This window comes from Physeter macrocephalus, chromosome 4, assembly GCF_002837175.3.
Source record: "Physeter macrocephalus isolate SW-GA chromosome 4, ASM283717v5, whole genome shotgun sequence".
NCBI classification, from domain to species: Eukaryota; Metazoa; Chordata; class Mammalia; order Artiodactyla; family Physeteridae; genus Physeter; species Physeter macrocephalus.
This window is the reverse complement of record NC_041217.1, coordinates 35,940,210-35,961,167: the sequence shown is the minus strand read 5'-3', so window position 1 is coordinate 35,961,167 and position 20,958 is coordinate 35,940,210. Positions and strand designations below refer to the sequence as shown.

Genomic DNA, 20,958 nt, shown 5'->3' with positions numbered 1-20,958 from the left:
GCCTCTCAGATCCTTTCCTAAGTTTTTAAACGAAGAAAGTGGCAGGTGAGAAGTGAGGGGACCCTACAGAGTAGGAGTGAGGAGAAAAGCCTAAAGAAAGGGGAGAGGCACCCAGGGATGAGACGAGCGGACACGCATTGACAAACTAACGGTTCTGCTTGGGGTCAGCACTGCCCAAGACCAGAAGGTGCCCCTCCAAGCCTGGAGAGTCAGGCATTGGAGAGCGAACAGGGTCTGACTATGTAATGCCCCCTCTCAGGGTGTGATACGGCCCCACCCATGACCCCCCGGAAGGAGTCGTATGACCAGAGAGAGAGAAAGAGAGAGCAACAATCCTGCAGAGAATTCCAGACTGATCCAGGAGGAGCAGGGAACTCCAATGAAAGGGCGGAGAGGCTGCTACCTGTTGAGTCTGTTTGACTATAAATAAACCCGAGGGGCCAGAGCCAGCAAATGCCTCCTGGTTGGTGAAGCTGAGAAATCCCTTCACTGACCTCCCCGGGAGCTAGATTCCCAGGGCGGTGGGTAGTGAGGCTGTGGGACAGAGAGAGGCGGCAGCTTTAAGGGGAAGTCCCCCTCCCTTCACCAGTCTCTGGGCTGACCCCAGGGACCAGAATTTCCAGTGCTCAGAATGCAGCTTAGCCATGTCCAGCCCCAACTCAGCCAAGCTACCAGAGGGTTCTAGGAGAATGAACACATTTGCAGAAGGTAGGTGAGGGAGAGTAGGAAAGAGAGAGAAGGGCACAGAGAAGGCAGAAGGGGTGAGGGTGGGGTTATGTGAGTAGCAGGTAAGGCCATGTAGAGGGGCAGCAAGTGTGGCCTCTACTCCAAGCCTGGTTCCCTGGGGATTTTTGGTTACTGTTTTTGTTAGTTTGCTTTGCTTTCCTTTTTCTTGGCAATAGCCTTATTTAGGTATAATCCACATGGTTGCTGGTTTCGATGGCACAATCTGTGTCTGGGCTAAGGAAAGCAGACTTGGCACCATACTTAGCCCTAACAGGGAGGTGATTCTAAAAAAATGGAACCTGCCACTTGAAGAGATACTGAGCTGAAAGCTCTGAAATGAGTTTTGGCCAGTGATGGGCAAGTGGCAAGTACTCAGCCAGTACGGATCTGGGTTGTCCTGTACCTCAGAGTCAGAGCCCAGTCCTGGGCCAGGAGTGGAGTGCCAAGGGACCAAGGTCAGGACTCCATGACTGTAGTCAATAGCGTGGGGTGTCCCTCCCGAACCATGCCCCGGACCAGGCTGGCAAGATCGCTGCTAAAGGCTAAGCAGAGGACAGTGAGTGCTGGTCATAGGACTGGTAGCACCTCGAGGGGTTTAGCTATCCCTCCAGGACTTGAGAAAAGTTACTCACCTATGTTGGTAACAACTGGGCCAAGAGAGCAGTAAAGATTCTGGCTTTCCTTTTAGATTGGGGATCAGGGAGCCAATTTAACTGGTTCTTTAGAAGTCCCTGGAAAAGGAACACAGCCCCATCTGCCCTCCAGAAGGCTAGAAGCTTTTAGTGATTTTTATCAATTATTTCTCACGTTCCCCTAACTTAGAGGCAGGGTGATACGTTTGGTCAGGGAAGAAGTGGCAGCCAGAGGAATCTCGCCACTTTGCAGAAGAGGAGACGCAGGCCAGGGAAGAGCAGAAATTAGTCTAAAGGCTGAATCCAGAAGTCCTGAGTCCCCGTATGACATTATCCCCTCTTCAGTTGTCAACCCACACATATGGGACACTGTGCTATTTCTGCCCCCTCGTCCAGGGAGATGGCCATTTTTCGGCCCATCTCCTGACCCCTCCTCTTCGCCTCCCTCTTGGCACTTGGCAGATCCGGGCAGCTATTCCAGGAACTGGAAGCCAAGCACAACAGGTGCTCGGGAGGTCATCATGATCAGCCCAGACCCTAGGCCTGCCTCTGGCTTGGCCCGGTGGGCTGAGAGCTACGAGGCCAAGTGCGAGCGCCGGCAGGAGACCCGTGAGAGCCGCCGCTGCCGCCCCAATGTGACCACTTGCCGCCAGGCGGGGAAGGCGCTGAGGACCCAGCAGAGGGAACAGCTCCAGAGAGCACGACAACAGCAGTTTTTCAGACGGAGGAACCTGAAGCTGGAGGAGAAAGGCAAGGCACAGAGCCTGCAGGCCAGGGAGCCAAGTCCCTCCAGGAGGCCAGGCCAGGCGACTGACCTCAAGGAGCCCTTGTCTTGGGCCAACAGGATTTCCTCCCCCAGACAGCAGGTGGGCCATGTCGAGGGACACACTGCTCTGGAGGGGATGGGGTACAGGACCAAGGCAGGTGGGTGGGCTCAAGGTCACTAAGAAGTGATTTAAATGAAGTCCTTCCTTCCTCAGTCATAAAGTCTCCCTTAGCCACTTACTCAACAGATATTTTTGTTGTTGTGTTTTGGGGGTTTTTTTTGTTTAGCTATTTTTTTGTTTTGCACTTGCCTTTTAGGAGAGAAAAGAATAATTTAAAAACAATTCCATAGCTAATTCCTAGTATCAGTTCAAATTCAGTCTATCTAGACATATCTTCTACAGCATTCATTCATCCGTCATTCAACAAACATTCAATGAATGCTTACTGTAGGCCAGGGACACAGACCAATCTTCTTAATGTCTCCCTCGAATCTCTCTCTCTCTCTCTCTCTCTCTCTCTCTCTCTCTCACACACACGCACGCACACACACACACACACACACACACACACACACACACAGTTCTCATCTCTATTCTTCTGTAAGGCTGCTGCATCACCCACCTTCTCTCTTTCTCTTGGGCCATCCCAATTCCAATATCGTTCGCCTAAGGCCGCATCTGGTCCAGGAAGCCCTAGCTTCCCTAGCTTCTCCAGGACACCTCTGCTCTCTGTGGTTTTTATGAGCTTATAAATCCTCTAAGATTGTGTAACTCTTAGAGGGCCCATTAGTCTGCCTTGGGAAGGAGCAGTGCTAGCAAAAGCCAGGGTATGTTGACATGAGCTCAGCCAGCAAACCATCTGTGTCTTCCTATCCACGTTTTGAGCATGTAGACAGCAGGGATGGGTCCTCCAGATTCCCTGGAAGTAACTGGTATTGTACTGTCCTCAGAGTAGGTGCTCTGTCGGGCCTGCTTAACCAGTGCATGCTATCCACAACAGGAGGTGCTGTTCAGAAAAATGATCCTCGAGCCCAGCTATAAAATAAAACCAACTGAGTACCTTCTAAAGCAAGAAGGTTATGTGCTTTCGTTGAAAAAATAATTTTAAGGAGAAAAGGAACAGAAAACACAGTTACCTAAAGAACTCTTCCTGAGCCTATCAGTTATTTAAGGTTTCTTGAGATTGAGTTAGTCTGCATGATTAGCTGCCACAGGCATTTCTTAGCCTTTTAGCGTTACGTTACAAGCATAAAATTTTTTAGTTTGTAAGAAGAAAATATAAAAATAGCAGGCAAAATTGTGACAACTACTGCTACATTCCTCCCTACAGCTGCCTAATTTACCTTCTCTTCACACAAAACCTCAACAATAGTCCAGCTGTTACTAAGAGGAAGGAAACCACTTCTAGAATAGGAAGGCACCTTGGACACCACCTACTCCAAGCTCCTCATTATACAGCCGGGAGACTGAGACCAAGAAAAGGCAGGACCTGGCCCCAGATCCCCTCACTCCCACCTCGGACTGGTTCTCTTTCCACAGCACCATGCGGGCTGTGGAAGTGTCTGGCATCAGGGACTCTAGAGAGAGTAATTGGAGACAAGCCCAGCTCCCCATGTGCCTGAACTGAGGAGGACCGATCCCACCAGCCAGGACAAGGAAGGACAGCAGCAGGGATAACCTTGTAGCTTTGAAGGCTTGAATGGGTTCTTTTGGTTTTCTGGACCCAATACTTGATCACTGGCTCATCTTTCTGCAGTCAGCTGGAGAATCCTGTTCTAAGAGGCTCTATCTAGGCTCTCAGCATCCCCCACTTGCTTTCCAGGTGTCAGGGACCAGCTCCGAGGTCTTTGCAACCCAACACCATCCTCCCTCAGGCGCCTGGAGGGGTCCGGCTGACCACCTCCCCTCCCAGGCTGGGGGCCTTCCACCACAGGACTCTCCCATCAAGAAGCCACCCAAACACCACCGTGGTAAGAGCAGGGCCTTCCTCACTCACTGGGCCGAGGCATTTCCACTCGCTGGCAGTGGAGAGTCCCTATCCCTCCCCACTTCCCTCACTGCCTCTCCCATGGGTTCTGAATCACCTTATCCCTATCCCTCAGGCACTCAGACAAAGGCAGAAGAAACACAGCCAACAATTAAGAACGATGCCAGTCAGCAAACCAAGTGAGTGCCTTTCATGTTCCTGACCTCAACTCCTCCACAGCCCATCCACCCCTCTCTTCTAAGCTTTTACCTGAACCCTCCCCCAGAATGTGGAGAGGAGCACAAGGAAATTCCACGTCCACCTTAATTAAGGAAAAGGAAGGCCTTCCCCCCACCCTTCCCCATTGGCTCTTCAGAAGGGATCAGAGAAGGAATCAATACACTGCCTCCTGACACTCTTATTTCTTTGATCCACTGACATTTTTGGTTTTTGGTTTTGGTTTTTTCTTCTCTTCCAGTTATGGAGTTGCAGTTCTAGATAAGGTAAGAAAATCCTCACGGTGAAGGTGTTGAATCGGGTGGCATCTAAGCTCCTCCAAGCTCTGACGTTCTGGAATTCCACGGTAAACTCAGCTGGGATGGAGGGGCACCCTCTTCCTGGATGAGCATAGACATGGGGGCCTGGAAGAAAATTTACTCAGCCCAAGCCAATCCTGGCTCGGGTTCCATGTTCTAGGATTTCAGGGAACCTACCATATTCTTAAATACCCTATTTCTTTCTCTCTAGGAAATCATCCAACTTTCTGAGTACCTCAAAGTAAGTAACATGTGAATTCTCGCCTCAGCTCCTCCATCCATCTGCCCATTTCTCTTCCAACTTAATCTTACCCTCTTGCATTTTGCCCCCCAGGAGGCCCTACAGAGGGAGCTGGTTCTAAAACAGAAAATGGTGATTCTCCAAGACCTACTGTCTGCCCTGATTCGGGCCTCTGACAGCTCTTGGAAGGTAAGGGAAATCTTTGCTTGAACAAAGCTCATGGACTCCTATGTGTGCCTATCTCATTCTTCTTTCCATCCCATCCCAGCAAGAGAAGGGGCTTTTTCGCTACTGAAGAGGCCAAAGGTGGGGGATGGTGCCAAGCCCTAGAGGTCAAACATGTCACAGTAAATATATGGGAGAGCTTGGCTCAATCCAGGGTGGTCTGCTGAGGACACACCCAGGGAAGACCCAGAACCAAAAGAGGCAAGAGTTTCCATTTTTTAATTTGTTGGAAGAAAGAAAGGACGGTTCCAATTCAGTTAATATTACTGACTGTGATAAATGCAACTATTTTCATATGGGATTCACACCAATATTAATTCCAAGTCATCCTGCACCTACTAGTCAGCCCAGATGTGAATGTCAAAGCGGGAAGGGACCTTGGAGGTTAGCTAATTTTCTCATTTTGCCAATGAGGAAACTGAGCGTCAGGGAGGTCAGGTGACTAGTCCACAGTCACACTGCTAGTTAGAGGCAGAACTGGAACTAAAATTCAGACCTCCTGATTTTAGTCCATTCATTCAACAAATATTCATAAGTCATGTTCTCTACACTGAGCACTGGAAATGAGATTAATTAGACAGGGTTCCTGCTTTTAGAGAGCTTGTGGTTTTTTCAGGGAGATAGATGCCTAAACAATGCAGAGATGTGAGAAATAAATGTTTTCAGGATATAGTAGAATACAAGGAGGAATGAATGACTCCACAGAAGGGGAGAACCAGGGAAATATTTATAGTTATATTAGTATTTTCCAGGCAAATGTGGAAACAGGAACTATATTCTGGGCAGGGGATACAGCACAGGCAAAGAACTAGAGGCATGATATAGGCTAATGCAATGGGTCTCCAGCTTTTTAATCTCAGGACCCCTTTATACTCTTTAAAAAAAATTATTAAAATCCAAAGAACTTTTTATATTTACCACTTTGAAATGAAAACAGGAATCTTAAAATATGTATTAATTTTAAAATAACAATAGTAAATAGATTACATGTGAACCTAAATTATATATTTTTGTGAAAAATAAGTATATTTTTAAAAAAAATAGTGAGAGGGGTGGCATTGTTTTATGCTTTTTCAAATTTTTCTTTGGTTTTGTTTTTTTTTTTAACATCTTTATTGGAGTATAATTACAGTGTTGTGTTATTTTCTGCTCTATATTGCTGTATAATACACAGCTGTATATTTCTGCTGTATATTCACAAAGTGAATCAGCTATATGCATACGTATATCCCTATATCCCCTCCCTCTTGCATCCGCCTCCCTCCCTCCTTATCCCACCCCTCTAGGTGGTCGCAAAGCACCAAGCTGGCAAATCTTTTTAATGTCTGAACGGAAGACAGCTAGATTCTCATATTTGCGTCTGCATTCAGTCTGTTGTTAATACATTGTTTTGGTTGAAGCATATGAGGAAAATCCAGCCTCACACAGATATGTAGTTGGAAAAGGGAAGACCTTGCAGATCCTGGATTCCCAGGGGTCCTTGGACCCCACATCGAAACCCCTAGACTTTAATGTTCAGGGAGCATAAGCAGTTTGATGCCACTGGAGCAGAAAGCCCCGGGTGCACAGAAAGAACACACAACCTCCCAGCCTCCGTGAACATCTGACCTTACCACGTAGATGGCTGTGCTTAGACAGACAGATGGGATGGGAGGACGTGGGACAAAACTAAGAAGTTTGCAGTGATGTCAAAGAGAATCCTAGGCTCAGCACTCCGTCTTCATGTCGGTCACTGTACCCGGATTTAGGTGTTCATGTTCAGGGCTCCTGCTGGTTAAGGAAGTTGTTTTCATAGCTGAGTAGGAGCCTGAGATAGACAGCTGTGCATGCCAGGTGGTTTCCGGTGCTGAACTAAACTGAGATTGTCTCACTCGTTTATGCAACAGACATCTGATAAGTTCCAACTATGTGCTGGCTTGGGTGCTACAGGGACAGAGGTAGGGTCCTTTGTCTTTAAGAGTTCCAATAGCAGCCAGGAAGAGAGAGACAGGTCATAAATAACTCTACTGCAGTGTGCTAAAGCTGTAACAGCACTTTCTACAAAGTGACACAGAGAAAAGAGAAGGGAGCAATTCTTCTGCCTGAGGTGGGATAGGGTAGACTCCAAAGGAAAGGGACCACTTTAGTGGGGTCTGGAAGGATTGAATAGGAGTTTACCAGTACAGAAGCAGGAATGATGAAGGGAAGGAAGAAGGAAAAAGGAAAAGGGTGCTTACAGTAAAGGAATCAGAATGATTACAGGCCTAGGTGTAACAAAGCATAGGGTATAGCAGAGTGTGATGGAAATGAAGGGACTGTGTCAGAGTAGCTCCAAAGATAAGACCGAAAGGGCCTCAGATAGGTCTCTAGAATTATGGCGCTTAAACTTTTTCTGTTGAATAGGGTATCTCAACCTTAAATAGTTATAGATTCCCTTTTAAAGGAAAAGTATATATATATCATGAGAATGCCTGCCACCCCAGTTTGAGTAACACTGCTGCAGGCAATAAGCAGGGGAGTAGTGGGACCACATCTTCCTCAGGTTTAAAGCCCTACGCTTAGCAGTGTCCGGCCCGTCCTGAGAAGGAGCTTGTCCAGTAGCCGTGGAGTTGCACTCGCTTGGCAACACGTGTACTAAGATAGCTGTGGTGGGACTTCCTTGGCGGTCCAGTGGTTAAGACTCCACGCTTCCAATGCCGGGGGTGCGGGTTCGATCCCTAGTCGGGGAAGTAAGATCCCACGTGCCGTGCGGCGTGGCCAAGAAATAAATAATGAAATGAAATGAAATGAAAAAGAGAGCTGTAGAACTGAGTTGAAAGCGATTGATCAGATCTGTGTTTTATAAACCTTATAAAAGGTTCTCTGACAACAGTGAGGACCCTGGCTCCGAGTGGGTGTAGGGGTGGTGAAAGCTCTTGCAATACCGCAGGTAAGACACAATCAGAACTTTAATTACAGCCAGCGTGGTGGGAATGGAGAGGATTTATTAAGAGACATTTCCAAGGTAGACTCTGAGGGCGGTTTCGCACCATGTTCCTGCGGGGTGCAGGAGTTCCTCCATCTGTGGTTTTCTCCCTCCCTTCCCTCCACCCCCCCCTAATATTCGCCCTTTTTGTCTTCTTCCTCCCCACCAACCCCTCAGCTTCCTGTTTTTAAGAAAAATAGTCTCAGATTTTTCAGTTAACAGCTCTTGCTTCCCCCAAAACAAGACAACTCAACCCCCTACCCCTCCCTTGGAAAGCTCAACTTCAATGAAAGGACAGTCCCAGACGGCAGTATTTGGGAAAAGTAAGCGGAAGAATGTGGCCAGAACAAGAACTCCGATATTCAGCCAAGTTCAGGCCTTTATTTGTTTTCCATTTGGCCTCCATAATTTGAATCTCCAACTTCACATGCAGAGAAGCTCACCACAAATTCCATTAGAACACCAGCGATCAGCTCCCTCTGTGGCCTCCACCTTCAAGCTGACTTTGGGCCTTTTGGATGTCACAGGCCCTGGGGCACAGCAGAGACTCCTGAGCTGGGTCCAAGCTTGAGAGCAGAAACAGTTCGGGCCGTAGAGAGAGCAAGCCCTCAGTATGGGGCAATACAAAGCCAGAGCAGGGCCCACGTGGGTTTTAAGTTCTGCAAAGTGGAAATGAGATCTTAAGATGACAGCGCACTGGGGGATTGGCTGCAGGCCCTAAGCAGCCTCTAGTAGAGCAGAGAGATGAGAAGTGGGCTGGTGCTTCTGCGGTGAGGCGGTGGTGTTTCTGGAGAGCAGATCAGAGGCAGGAGAAAGGCAAAGCAGAAGCGGGAGCTGAAGCCCTCAGACCGGCACCAGGCGTGCACGGCCTCCACCTTGCTCCCTTTTACAAGCGGGGGTACCACGCCTTCTGAACCCTGCGCTCCTGGGATGCAACTGCCGAAAGAGGTCCACACTGGCCTGTAAAAAGTGCTTCTTTCCCCATACTGTACCACTGGGCTTCATGTGGGGAGAGCTGGGGCTCAGACCAGGAAACCACATGCCCCATTTGCAACAACTTGGCTGCAACTTTCCTGCCTGCCTTGGGGAGTCTGGGCAGGCAGAGCTGTGGATCAGAGATGTTTTCAAGCCCCAGACTTGGGTGGCCCTTCGTCTCCACTGAAGGGGCTAGCCTGAATTGTCTTCTATTACAACGTGAATGGAAAAGTAATCTGGGGTGTGGCTAAAACACAAAAACAGTTGGAAGAGGCAAAAATACTGGATAAAAACCATACTAAGGAAGGAGAAGGGAGCTACCCGGAAAGGGTAGGAGACCGGGGGAATTGTAAGAATATTGCCTTGGGCTTGTCTGTTTTCTTCTGAAACTACCACAGGATAAACTGTCAAACTTAGTGGGTTTGATTGCATCCTGCAAAGTAAGAGTTTAGGCAAAGGAAAATACAGAGTCAGACTCTCTGAACCCGGAGCTGCGGTACAGGTGGAGGGAGTTGATTTCAGGACCTGTGCATTAATAATGAACAGGCCATGCAGGGGAGTAACTTTTCCCAGTTACTCCGGAGCCCAGAACAGTGGAAGTCTTTGTCCATCTGTTCTATCTGTCCCAAAGCCCTGTGGTTATTGTAGATGCCAAATCCTGACTCTCGGCTCTCACACCACACATTATGAAAAACATTAATAGCAGGAGGCACTTTGAAAAATTATTTTTGGCAAAGCCTTTTGCTTTTGCAAGGCCCCGCTGAGGAATACAGGAAGGAAAAAGGGTGGAGGCGCCCCCTGGCTCCCAGGGTTAGAAGAATCAGCCAAACAAGATCAAAACAGGAGCTGTGAGATACCACTTCCTGCCTCTCCCAGGTGCCCTGAAACTCAGTGAGGGGGACAGACCTCAAAACAGAGGCTCCTCTGCCCTCTGGCCGTTACAGACCAGAAACGTTGTAAGGGTTGGAAATGTCAAAGCCGCCCGACAGAGAGGGACCAGTGGTGTCTCAGGCCTGAGGAGAAATGTAATTTCTAGACCTCACAAGCCTCCCACGGGGCCTGGTTGGAAAAGCCAGCAAAAGGATATGAGAACCGGTTACTGCTAAAGAGATCCATGGCCTTTTCTCTGGGAAACTGGCTCTCATCCATGGCACCTCCCCACCCTCACCCCCTCACACACACAACCTTAAATCAGACTCAAGAATGGAGGAACAAAACCCCTACCCAGGAAAAAGAAAGATGTCTACAGGTGGAGGAAAGAATAAGGCAGCAAGGAAGCTGTCGGCTGCTCAGCAGAAATACTGAAAAACTGAGAAATGGATAACGGGCCTTCCTGCCTGCCTTTCGCCAGCCCCGCCCTTGAGATTTACATCCCTCTTGGAATGTCCAAAATGCCACTAGACAGACCCAGCTCGTGAATAAATAGCATGTGGCTTTCTGGGAGGTCCTCTCACCACCACCGCCACTACCACACACACTTACACACCCTGCCTTAATATCCCTCCTCCCTTTCCTGCTTTCTTAAAGAATTTCTCATCTAGAGTCGTGTGTGTGTGTGTGTGTGTGTGTGTGTGTGTGTGTGTGTACGTATTCGTTTGCTAGGGCTGCTATAATAAAGTACCGCAGACTGGGTGTCTTCACCAACAGAAATGTATTTTCTCACAGTTCTGGAGGCTAGAAGTGTGAGAACAAGGTGTCGACAGGGTTGGTTTCTTCTGAGGCCTCTCTCTTTGGCTTGCAGATGGCTTTCTCCTCCCTGTGTCCTCATATGGTCTTCCCTCTGCATATCCTGATGTGCAAATCTCCTCTTCTTATGAGGACACCAGTCATATTGGATTAGGGCCCACCCTAAGGACCTCAATTATCTCTTTAAAGAACTTATCTCCAAATACAGTCACCTTCTGAAGTACTGGAGATTAGGAGGTCAACGTATGAACGTTGGGGGGAGGTTAGGGGGACATAATTCAGCCCATAACAGGGGCTAAGGGAGGGATGTATGTTCCCCCTGGGAGGGGAGACCCCTTTAGTCCTATTGGCCTTTAGAGGTAAAGGGCCATGTACTAGACTGAGAGGAGGTGCGGAGTACAGAAGGGCCTGGACAGACAGGGGAGAGAGGTACTGAAAGAAGAAAAGGAGAGCTTAGAAGCTTTCCTTCAAATGGGCCCCTGCTATGATACCCTGAGCCATTCGATACAAAACCTCAAGGTACACAGAAGACTTTGGGGTCCACTCTGATTCTTCCTTCTCCTATTACAGACAGAGAGGAAAAGATCCTTTTCTTTCCAAACATCCGTCATCTCTCCCCCTCTCTACCTCCTGAAAGAGCTCAATTCCACAAACACTGTTTATTCTAGGCAGTAGGCTGGGAATACGGAACAAAACTCTTTGCATGCTATATTCTGGCCCAAGCTGTATTCTGGCTAACTCATCCCATTTGCTCCAGGGCCAGCTTAATGAAGACAAATTGAAGGGCAAACTGAGATCTTTGGAAAACCAGCTGTACACCTGTACCCAGGTAAGCATTCTGGAGGACACTTCTAGCCCAGGAATCTAGAATTAAGGGAGAGAATGCTTGAACCTCAAGCTTACTCTCTAGAAACATCACCTGCTAGAGATTAATGCACCCATCCCTACTCACCCAGTTCTGGCCTTTACCATTTTCACTTCGGTCTCCAATTCACCAAAACACTATCTCCATCCCCCTCTCCCTTTCTCCTGGTGTCCTTCACTTTGCACCCTAGGAAAGGAAGCCCAGCACTAAGCACTTTGCCAGCTCCAGGGGAAACTTGAGAATACCTGGAAACGTAGGGAGAGGCCCTTGGTAAAGATTCAGCTCACCTGGATAGAACTTCACAGGCCCTAATATTTGAACAGATGAGTTGGATATTACAATGAAGTCTCGCAAAATGATTTTCATCCCATGGGCAACCTTTGTCTAGCAGCAATCCCTGGGAGAAAGTAAAAGAGTGTGACTCCTGGCTCTCTGTGGCATTGTTATCCAGCTCGGGTAATCTCTTGCTTGGCCTGATCTTGGATTATATAAGATAGAAAAAAGTCAGTTTTCACACTCGAGAAGTGATAGATTTCTGACAGGCAGGGAGATAAGTCAAGAGAACGAGATGGACCAGCCAGACTGCTCCCACTTGATGTTAGGAAGATAAGGTGGCCATGTAGTTAGAATTTTGCAGGGGAACATAGTCTATATAGTCTATGGGTTTGCAGATCCACAACTTTTATTTTTTCAGTAATGCCAACCAAGCTCATAAGAGACTGACATATAATCCAGAATGCCAGTCTACTCGTTTTCAATGGGGGATAAAGCTGGCCAGTGACCAGCATGGTTAAGTCCAATAACCTGGACATAACCATGTATGATCTCAACCAGTAACTCCTGTATCTGGTTTCTAATGACAATTCCAAGAACATAAGACCCACTCAACATTTAAATCCAAATTTTCAGATGATTCCAAAGCTAAATGGAAATGATTTGATATTGAACTCTAAATCTGCATCATCTAGACTATCTCTTACCCAGTTGGGTAACCCAGAATCGATAGTAAAAGGCTCCTGCTTTCCCCAAAATCACAGGGCATAAAAATGAAAAGCACTGGAAGGGCAAGACCCCCAGTGAATTTGAAAAGCTGCTCTTGTGTCTTTTTCTTTTTGATCTTGAAGCCAGGAGAAATTCTAAAAATACAAATGTATTAATTTTTAAAACTTGACTTTACTGAATATTGTTCAGATCCCCACGCCTATAAAAATAATTTTATTTTTAAAAAATTGCTCCCTGCCTCAAAGGAGTTTACAATCCCTTAAAGGAGACAGATGAGTCAATAGATTAGATTATGTTTTAGATATTAGGTATTAGATTAGATTATTAGATATTAGATATTATTATTAGATATTAGATTAGATTATGTGAACACCAGTAAAACTACCTAATCCATAAAGAGTCGGGGGGTAGGTATGGTTGGCCAAGTTTATCAGAATTTATGATTCTAGGGCTGAATCTTGAACATGGGTAGAAGTTAACCAGGTGAAAAGTGTGGGTCACGATACTCTAAGTAGAAGAAGCTTTATGGGCAAAGGCAGAGGCTGAAAAGCACAGTGCTTAGGGGACCTACAAGCAGTTCAGCTTGCGTGGAGGCAGCATGAGATGAAAGTCTGGGCTTGTAAGTAGGAACCATGCCAAGGAGTTTGGACCTGATCCTTAGAACACTGAGAACCACTGAGAGATTTAAGCAGGTTGTGACGTGATCAGATTTAAGTTTCAGAAAGAACCCTCTAGCTGCAGGACTGAAAAGGGTTTGAAGGGAGGCAAGGCATGAAGATAACATATAGTCTCTATATAATCCATATAATAGTATTACTAGGGTCTGAACTAAGGAGGTGGCAGTAGGGATACGGGATACAGGTACGAGCTGTTAAAGACGTTGACTTGACAAAGCTTGATGATGAACTGATTCCTTGGAGAAGGTGAGAGAGAAATCAAGGATGATTCCCTGGTTTAGGGTTTGGGAGACTGGGTGGGTGGTGATGCTGGTCACTGAGATAGGAGCAGGTTTAGAAAGATGATTTCCCTTTGGAAATGTTGGATTTCAAGTGCCTGTGGAAGGCCTAGGGGAGAATGCCCAGCATGCCCAGGGCAGTTTATTATCCCCACTCACCTCTCACATCACCTGAGGGACTCTCCCTGCCTGCCTCCAGCCTGGAAGAAGGTCCACCAGATTACTGACATCTCTGCCCTGTGGGCAAGGACCAATTTCTTTTCCTTTCTGTATCCCTGCTCAGGCTTTAGCACACAGTAGCTCAATGCGTATTTGTTGAACTGCCTCACGTTTACAGAAATACACTCCTTGGGGAATGAATAAGGTGCTATTAGAGATGGAAGAGCAGAAAAACAGCTATGAACAGAAGGCCAAGGAGTCACTGCAGAAAGTGCTGGAGGAGAAAATGAGTGCAGAGCAGCAACTGCAGAGCACACAGGTGTGGGTATGCTCCACAGTCCTTGGGGCTGGGTGGCAAGGGAGCCAGCTGCACCACTCCCTGGAACCCCCAAGGCACCACCCTCCCCTCTGATCTCCCTCAGCGGTCCCTGGCTCTGGCCGAGCAGAAGTGTGAAGAGTGGAAGAGCCAGTACGAGGCTCTGAAGGAGGACTGGAGGACCCTGGGGACCCAGCACAGGGAGCTGGAGAGCCACCTCCACGTGCTTCAGTCCAAACTGCAGGTACCAGGCCCTGGGGGTAGGGAGGTGGGGAGGGAAGGCAGGGTTTAGGGGAGGGAGGTGTTGACAGCGGTGATGAGAGAAGCTGCTGCTGGGCAGGGGGCCCCAAAGCTAATTTTGAGTTTAGCAAGGATGTCTGCACTGCTCATGCAAATGACCTACGTGTTCATTGAAATGACATCATCCAAATGCGAAGGGCTGGGCTGGAAAAGTCATCAGCCTACTGTCATACCCCAACCCACTCTCTGCACTCCGTCCCAGCAGGGCATCCAGTTCAGAAATGCCCACTACTGGGGCAGAATAAACGTCACCAGTTTACTTACAGTTTGAGTATCAACTAACACATCTTGCCAATGTGTTTTTTAAGCCATCACAGTAGACCCTTGGCATTCTCAAGGGTGCCATCATTTCCGATCTGTGTTTACCTTGGAGAAGTAACCTCCTAAGCCTCAGTTTCCACATCGGTAAAATGAGGATAATAATGGTACCTCTATCATAGGATTGTTGTGAGGATTAGGTGAGGAAATCCATGCAAAGCACTTAGCACAATGCCCCGCACATATAAGCTCTCAATAAATATTAGCTATTGTTTTTCGCAGATTTTACTTACTTAGTTTGGAATTTCAAGGACCCACCTCAAAAGTGTCTCTTTATACTTTTACTGAAGCTGGGATCTGAGAATCCTAGTGTGTGCCAGTTCTAGAAATAAGATCAATTAAGTGTGAAAGCTGTTTTTGTTTGATTTGTTATATTTTTTAACAACCTAAACCTTAATATGTGGCTCTAAGGTGAGCAGGGAGAGGGGGGAACATTCTGAGTGATTGTAAAGAATTTGTTGGGGGGATGGTGGTCCAGATATCAATGTGTTTGAGTTTTATATACAATATCCTATTATTAGCAATGAAGAAGAGCGCAACTCTAGTTCAAAGTCATTAAAAAGACATTTGTAATTCCCTTATTACCTCGAGCAGTTTGTACTCATTGACATCATACTTGCTAATGAAGAATTAATGTTCCAAATGTAGAAAAAGGAAGAACAGATCAGACAGAGGAATGGGGGTTAAAAACATTTAAGATTTATCTTTAGGTTTCCTTTCAAATCTATTAAAAAACAAAAACCTTAGAATTTGCTTCTCGCTTTTTTTTGCTTCTCACTTTTTATATTCTTATGTACAAATTATTCTTATATTGTTCTTTAATTTTTTATTTTAAAGGGCAAAGAATTTCTCAAAGGACATTAAAATTCTTTTTTTTTTTTAAAAAAAGCCCATTTGATAAGAAACAGCAAGTGAGTCGTCTTATCACAGGAGGGAACCTCGCTGGGCGCTGCACCGCAGCCACGTCTCACCCACTGTTCTCTTCCTGGAATCACCTACAAGGCAACTCTCCTGAAGGCCCTTTTCTTTTTAACCTTAATTCGTTGTGAAAAATGATCCTACTCGCCTCCCCCCCCACCCCCGCCCTCCGCCACCCCGGAGAGCGTGAGAATGAGAAGTGAAGACAAAGTGAAGACATCTAGAAAAGTGATGATTCCGTATTCCTTAATTTGGGCATTTACCCAAATGTATCCCTTGTGAACATCAAAAATCTAACACGCTGTTTGCTGTAAGCGTAAGGAATAGAGCAAAGTGAAGAATTTTAAGACTTTTCCTATTTTTCCATTTCCCTAAGACTCCTTTCAGCTCTAAAATTCCACAATTTTCTACAGTTTTCCTCTTCCTTGGGATCTGCCCCCCACCTCCACCCTAGCACTGACCTGCTTGTGTCCACCCCTCCTCCTCCTTCCAGGGAGCAGACAGTAGAGACTTACAGATGAACCAGGCCCTACGGCTTCTGGAGAATGAGTGCCAGGGGCTGCAGGCTAAGATTGAACGCCTGCAGGGGGACAAAGATCTGTGCAGCTCGGATACCCAGCACCTACAAGGTACCCTTCTCCTTGGAGGCCTCTGGCTGCAGGAGCCCAGAGAAAGGAAGCTGGGGGGAAAGGCTTCAGTCTTTTACTTGTTTGTTTGGTTGACTTGGCGATTTCATTTGACTTTGAGAAAAAGTCAAGGCTGTTTTAATCATCCAAGACTGAAAGGATCCAGCCCATCCCTCTAAGCCAGAACACAGCAGTCACGTGTCAAGGCCACATTCCTAATTTAAAGGGAAAGGTCAGCTGAAACACAAGGCGTCGTGAAGGTTTTCCAGTCACAGCCTCTGTCAGCTGAGGGAGGACCAAATGATGTGCACATATAACCCTTAATTCAGCCCACTGTTGATGCAGATGAAATCCCAGGTAGTCGGGTTCTGGTTCACCTCTTCCGAACTGGGAAAAAAGAGCGACTTCCACTTGACACTTGTCAGAGGCCATGGGCAAGACAGCATCCATTACTAATTTCCAGCCTCAGGGGTGAGCTCATTAAGTCTTAGGTTCTTCTGTTTTGGTTTGCATTATTTCATTTTCAGATCAACTAAAGAGGTCAGAGGAGGAGAAACTTGCCCTGGTGACCAAAGTACAGCAGTTGCAGAGTAAGTCCCTTTTCCAGATTCTGAAAGTAGCACAGGTGGCTTTTTGGTGTTCTTGGGGCTCCTGCCCCACAAAAGGCACCCAAAGGAGGGATGGGGAGCCCGGTCCTTGGCATATCCTCTCCCTCTGCATTTTCAGACCCTCTTCTTGTGCAGTGAGGTCATTTACAGCTCTTCACAAGTTCCACATTAGCCTCTGGGTTTTTTTGTTTCTACTTTTCTCCGCCATGTTCTCTGACAACCACCTGCATTTCCCCCAGAACTACAGATTTCAAAACGTGTTGAGTTTTCTGAGGTAGTTCTTATTTTATATATTCTAATTTATTATGTACATATGTCACGTAGACCTCTGTCACTAGGAATGGTTCAGAAAATAAGCTCACACTACATATGCCTCAGTCCACTTCAAAATTACATGTTGAGGCCAAAGAGGAAAAGGGACGGCTCAGAAGAAAAGCAGGCAATTTCTGAAAAGCTGGAGAACCTGATTCAATTAATAGCTCTGCTGGTTGCCCAACACCTTAACCTCTGACACCCTGACAGAGAAGTTTCATGCAAACAGCAATGAATATGAAAACAGCAAGGCAGCCACAGGGGTAAGGGAAAAAGAACCCAGCAGAAGCCGGGCTCCTACACAGCAGGAGCTGAATGGGCAAGTCACTTCAAAATCATGCCTTTATTTATTCAATACATATTTATTGAGCCCCTACCAAGTGCCAGGCACCCTAGATACACACTGGGGATACAGTAATGAACAGAGCTCGCACGGTTTCTTCCCTAACAAAGCTTACATTCTAAGGAAACACTACAGTGGACTACGGAGTTTCTATGGACAAATATGTGTCAGGTATTAATAACGGCTACAGAGAAAAAAATAAAGCAGGTTAAAGAGAAAATAGTTGCTATTTTACACAGGGTCATCTGGGGAAGTCTTTCTTCTAGGGTAACATTTAAGCAGAGACTTAAATGTACATGGTAGGAAAAGACATAAGGACGGTGTGTTCATAACACAGCACCACAAACTGGGTGACTTAAAGAACAGACATTTACATTCTCATAGTGCTAGAGGCTGGAAGTCCAAAATCAATGTGTCAGGCAGGGTTGGTTCCTTCTGAGGGATCTGGGGGAAGGATCTGTTCTAGACCGCTTTCCTTGTTTTGGAGATGGCTGTCTTATCCATCTCTTCACACGTCTTCCATCCATCCACGTCTGTGTCCAAATTTCCCCTTCTTATAAGGACATCAGTCATATTAGGTTAGGGCCCATTCTAATGTCCTATTTTAACTTGATTACCTCTGCAAAGAACCTATCTCCAAATAGGGTCACACTCTGAAGTACTGGGAGTTAGGGCTTTGACATATGAATTTGTGGGGGGCAGGGGGAGGAGACACAATTCAACCAACTACAGATGGGAACACAATCATTAAGGTTCTAAGCAAAGTTCTGAAAAGATACTCTTCGCAGTAAATAAGCTAGCACAGAAAAGTTCCTTGTGTTTTCCAACAGGTCTGCTTCAGAATCAATCCTTACAGCTTCAAGAACAGGAGAAACTCTTAACAAAGAAAGGTCAGCAAATTTATTTCCACAAATACTAAAATATTGCTCTTTCCTTGTCCGCCTAGAGACAGAGGGATGGACTACATGACCTCTTGGAGTCCCACCCAGTTCTGGGAGTCTATTAGGTCAGGGAGCTAGAGGAGCATTTTAAGGACTCATCACTGGCTCTGAGAATACTTTAGTTAGCCTCCTATCCTGAGAGGTATATAAACTGTGAAAAGGATTTCGACTCCCTCTGAAAACATATGTCTGTATTGAATATTTCAATAAATTGATTTTGAACTCAGGATTTTATGTTACTTTTTACCCTTAACTTTCCAAACCACATCCAGCTCCCCAAGTAGAAACCACGTCACATGCAACCGTCACCTCACTCTCAGCCCTCAAGTCTGCTGCCTTAGCTTCCTGAGAAGAATTCATCATACATCTGGAGGGGCAAAAGCTCCTCATTTATCCACTGCACATGGCCCTCTGTTCTGTCATCACAATCACTGGGTAAAATATAAAGAAGGAATTATTATGCCCACATAGGATGGATAAGAAAATGAAGGTAAATGAAGGTCTATGGTCACACAAATTAAGGACACAGCTATGACAACAATCCAGAATTTCTGACTCCCAGTCCAGGGCTCTCTTCACCAAGACGCAGACTGCCAGGTGGCTGAAAAACCACCTTTAACTACATGAAGATGAGTTATATGACTGCCATTCTCATCTCATCATTTTGAAACAAGGACAGAAGGAAAATGGAGTTATACTGAAGCATCCAGCAAACCTCCCAGACTAAAAGATGTGACATGCAACCAAAGAAACTAAATTAATAAGTATTTTCTAAAAGTATCTGGCTTTAGACAGGACTAGAGATACAGAGAAAAGTAAAATGCCAACCTTGCCCTAAAGGGGCCCAAATTCCCGCTGTCTGTCCAGTCTGGGCAGGGTCCCAATGCATGTTCTTTAAAAGTCAGAGAATTGCAATCCACACAGTCAGGCCAGGGACAGGCCCTTCCTTATTCCCTCCCGCCTAGGGGTTCTCTCAGTGTGTAGGGGACATTCCTCGTATGGGCCTCACCATCACTGCGAATCTGGCTGATTTTTTAGATCAGGCTTTGCCTGGGTGGAGTCCAAAGCCCTCCCATAACGAAGTGGAGCCTGAGGGTCCAGGGAAGGAGAAAGACTGGGATTTCAGAGACCAGCTCCAAAAGAAAACTTTGCAGCTCCCGGCCAAGGAAAAGGAGGTGAGATGGTGACCTCAGATAGTAAGGGGCTCATCCTACAGTGATAGGGAAACTGCTGGGAGGCAGCCAGACAACAGGCATTTCAGAGCTTAAGTTGTGATTGGATGCCTGCAGGTATTCATTTAGGCCTGAATAAAACATCTTTGCTTTCGGGTTAACTTGTTAATCTTTTCTCTTATTTATACCAACCCTAATTCAAGGTTTTACTAAAGAGTTACTTTTCAGAAAGTCAACCTAAACTCAAACACATTTAACAAACCCATTAACTCCTCAAACTCTGTCCTACATTGAGTATCTTAAAACTTAATAGTGTCTTTTAAATAACAAAACTCTTCCTATCTGCATACTCACAGAAATACGTAGCTACAGAAGTGTTCACATGCAACTAGTTCCCAGCAAAGAGACTTGCACTAAGATCACTTCCAGGTTGTGTGTGCTTCCAGGTTGTGTATAGGAACTTCATTTTTATGTGTCTCCATTTACAAAGCACTGGCACATACAACTGTCACACATGTATAATATATAATAATATGCATTATAATCAATCATTTAAATGAACACATTATAAACAAACTAGGTGAGACAGTCAGAAGGCAAACTGAAAGCTCTAAGAAAAGCTGGGAAGGGAGGATGGAGGTAGAAATTCCAAATGAATGACAGGGTAACTTACACAGGGCCCTCTACCCTACCTGGGCTCTGTCCCTGACAGAACTGTCTTGATGACCTTGGTGGTGTTCTCCCCCCCGACCCCACCCCGCACAGTGCAGAGAACTGCATTCAGAAGTAGACAACCTCAGTGATGAGTATCTCTCCTGCCTGCGTAAGCTGCAGCATCGTCGAGAAGAGCTGAACCAGAGCCAGCAGCTGCCTCCCAGAGTAAGAGGGTCTATCCTCCCATACAGCCCTAGGTGATCGTGGGACGATTCCTCCTTTAGCCAAATCTTGCCCATAAAATTGTTCAGCCCCTGCCAACATCTGCCAGCCGGCCCCGTTCAGCTTGGTTTACACTGTACTGAGAGTACAGCAACCATGTAAAGAAACACTGGCTCATGCCTCTAAGCCTAATTTTCATGGAACGCCTGAGCCTGAAGGGAAAAACTTACTACTAGCTGAAGTATGAAATGGTGTTCTTTTAGTCTATTATGAGCATAGTGGCAAGAAAAGGAATATAAACAGAATACAATTTTGCTGAGTTATTTTCCACTTTTGATTATTCATATCAGTATTTAAGTACCTGGCCCCTGCTGGCTGTGGTTCGCTGGGCCAGTGACCACTGGAAAGTGGTTTTATCCCGAGGGAGGTGGCAAAGGGAGAGAGACAGAGATATAAAAAGCTTTTCCTCCTCCACCAACCCAAGGTTTTCCACTGGGCTACAACGGGAAGAAGGAAGGTTATCTTTACCTGCATCTTCTCTGACCAACC

The 20,958-nt window shown here is 46.3% G+C and overlaps 1 protein-coding gene across 3 annotated transcripts; it reads left to right on the top strand.

The window, feature by feature from the left end:
* Window positions 1-1,694: 1,694 nt before the first annotated feature.
* On the top strand, window positions 1,695-20,945 carry TRAF3IP3 (TRAF3 interacting protein 3). Of its 3 annotated transcripts, none has more exons than XM_028488496.2 (14): window positions 1,695-2,224; window positions 3,948-4,095; window positions 4,228-4,291; window positions 4,570-4,594; window positions 4,839-4,868; window positions 4,962-5,057; window positions 11,456-11,527; window positions 13,858-13,998; window positions 14,102-14,239; window positions 16,025-16,160; window positions 16,685-16,747; window positions 18,251-18,310; window positions 19,400-19,536; window positions 20,299-20,945. In XM_028488496.2, exons 1-14 carry the CDS (start codon window positions 1,880-1,882, stop codon window positions 20,446-20,448), a joined length of 1,605 nt encoding a protein of 534 aa, XP_028344297.1. In that variant the 5' UTR covers window positions 1,695-1,879; the 3' UTR covers window positions 20,449-20,945. The 3 variants fall into 3 exon arrangements, with proteins under 3 accessions (XP_028344297.1, XP_028344296.1, XP_028344298.1); XM_028488495.2 differs by having other exon boundaries at window positions 13,858-14,004; XM_028488497.2 differs by lacking the exon at window positions 20,299-20,945 and having other exon boundaries at window positions 13,858-14,004; window positions 18,251-19,535.
* Window positions 20,946-20,958: the final 13 nt, after the last annotated feature.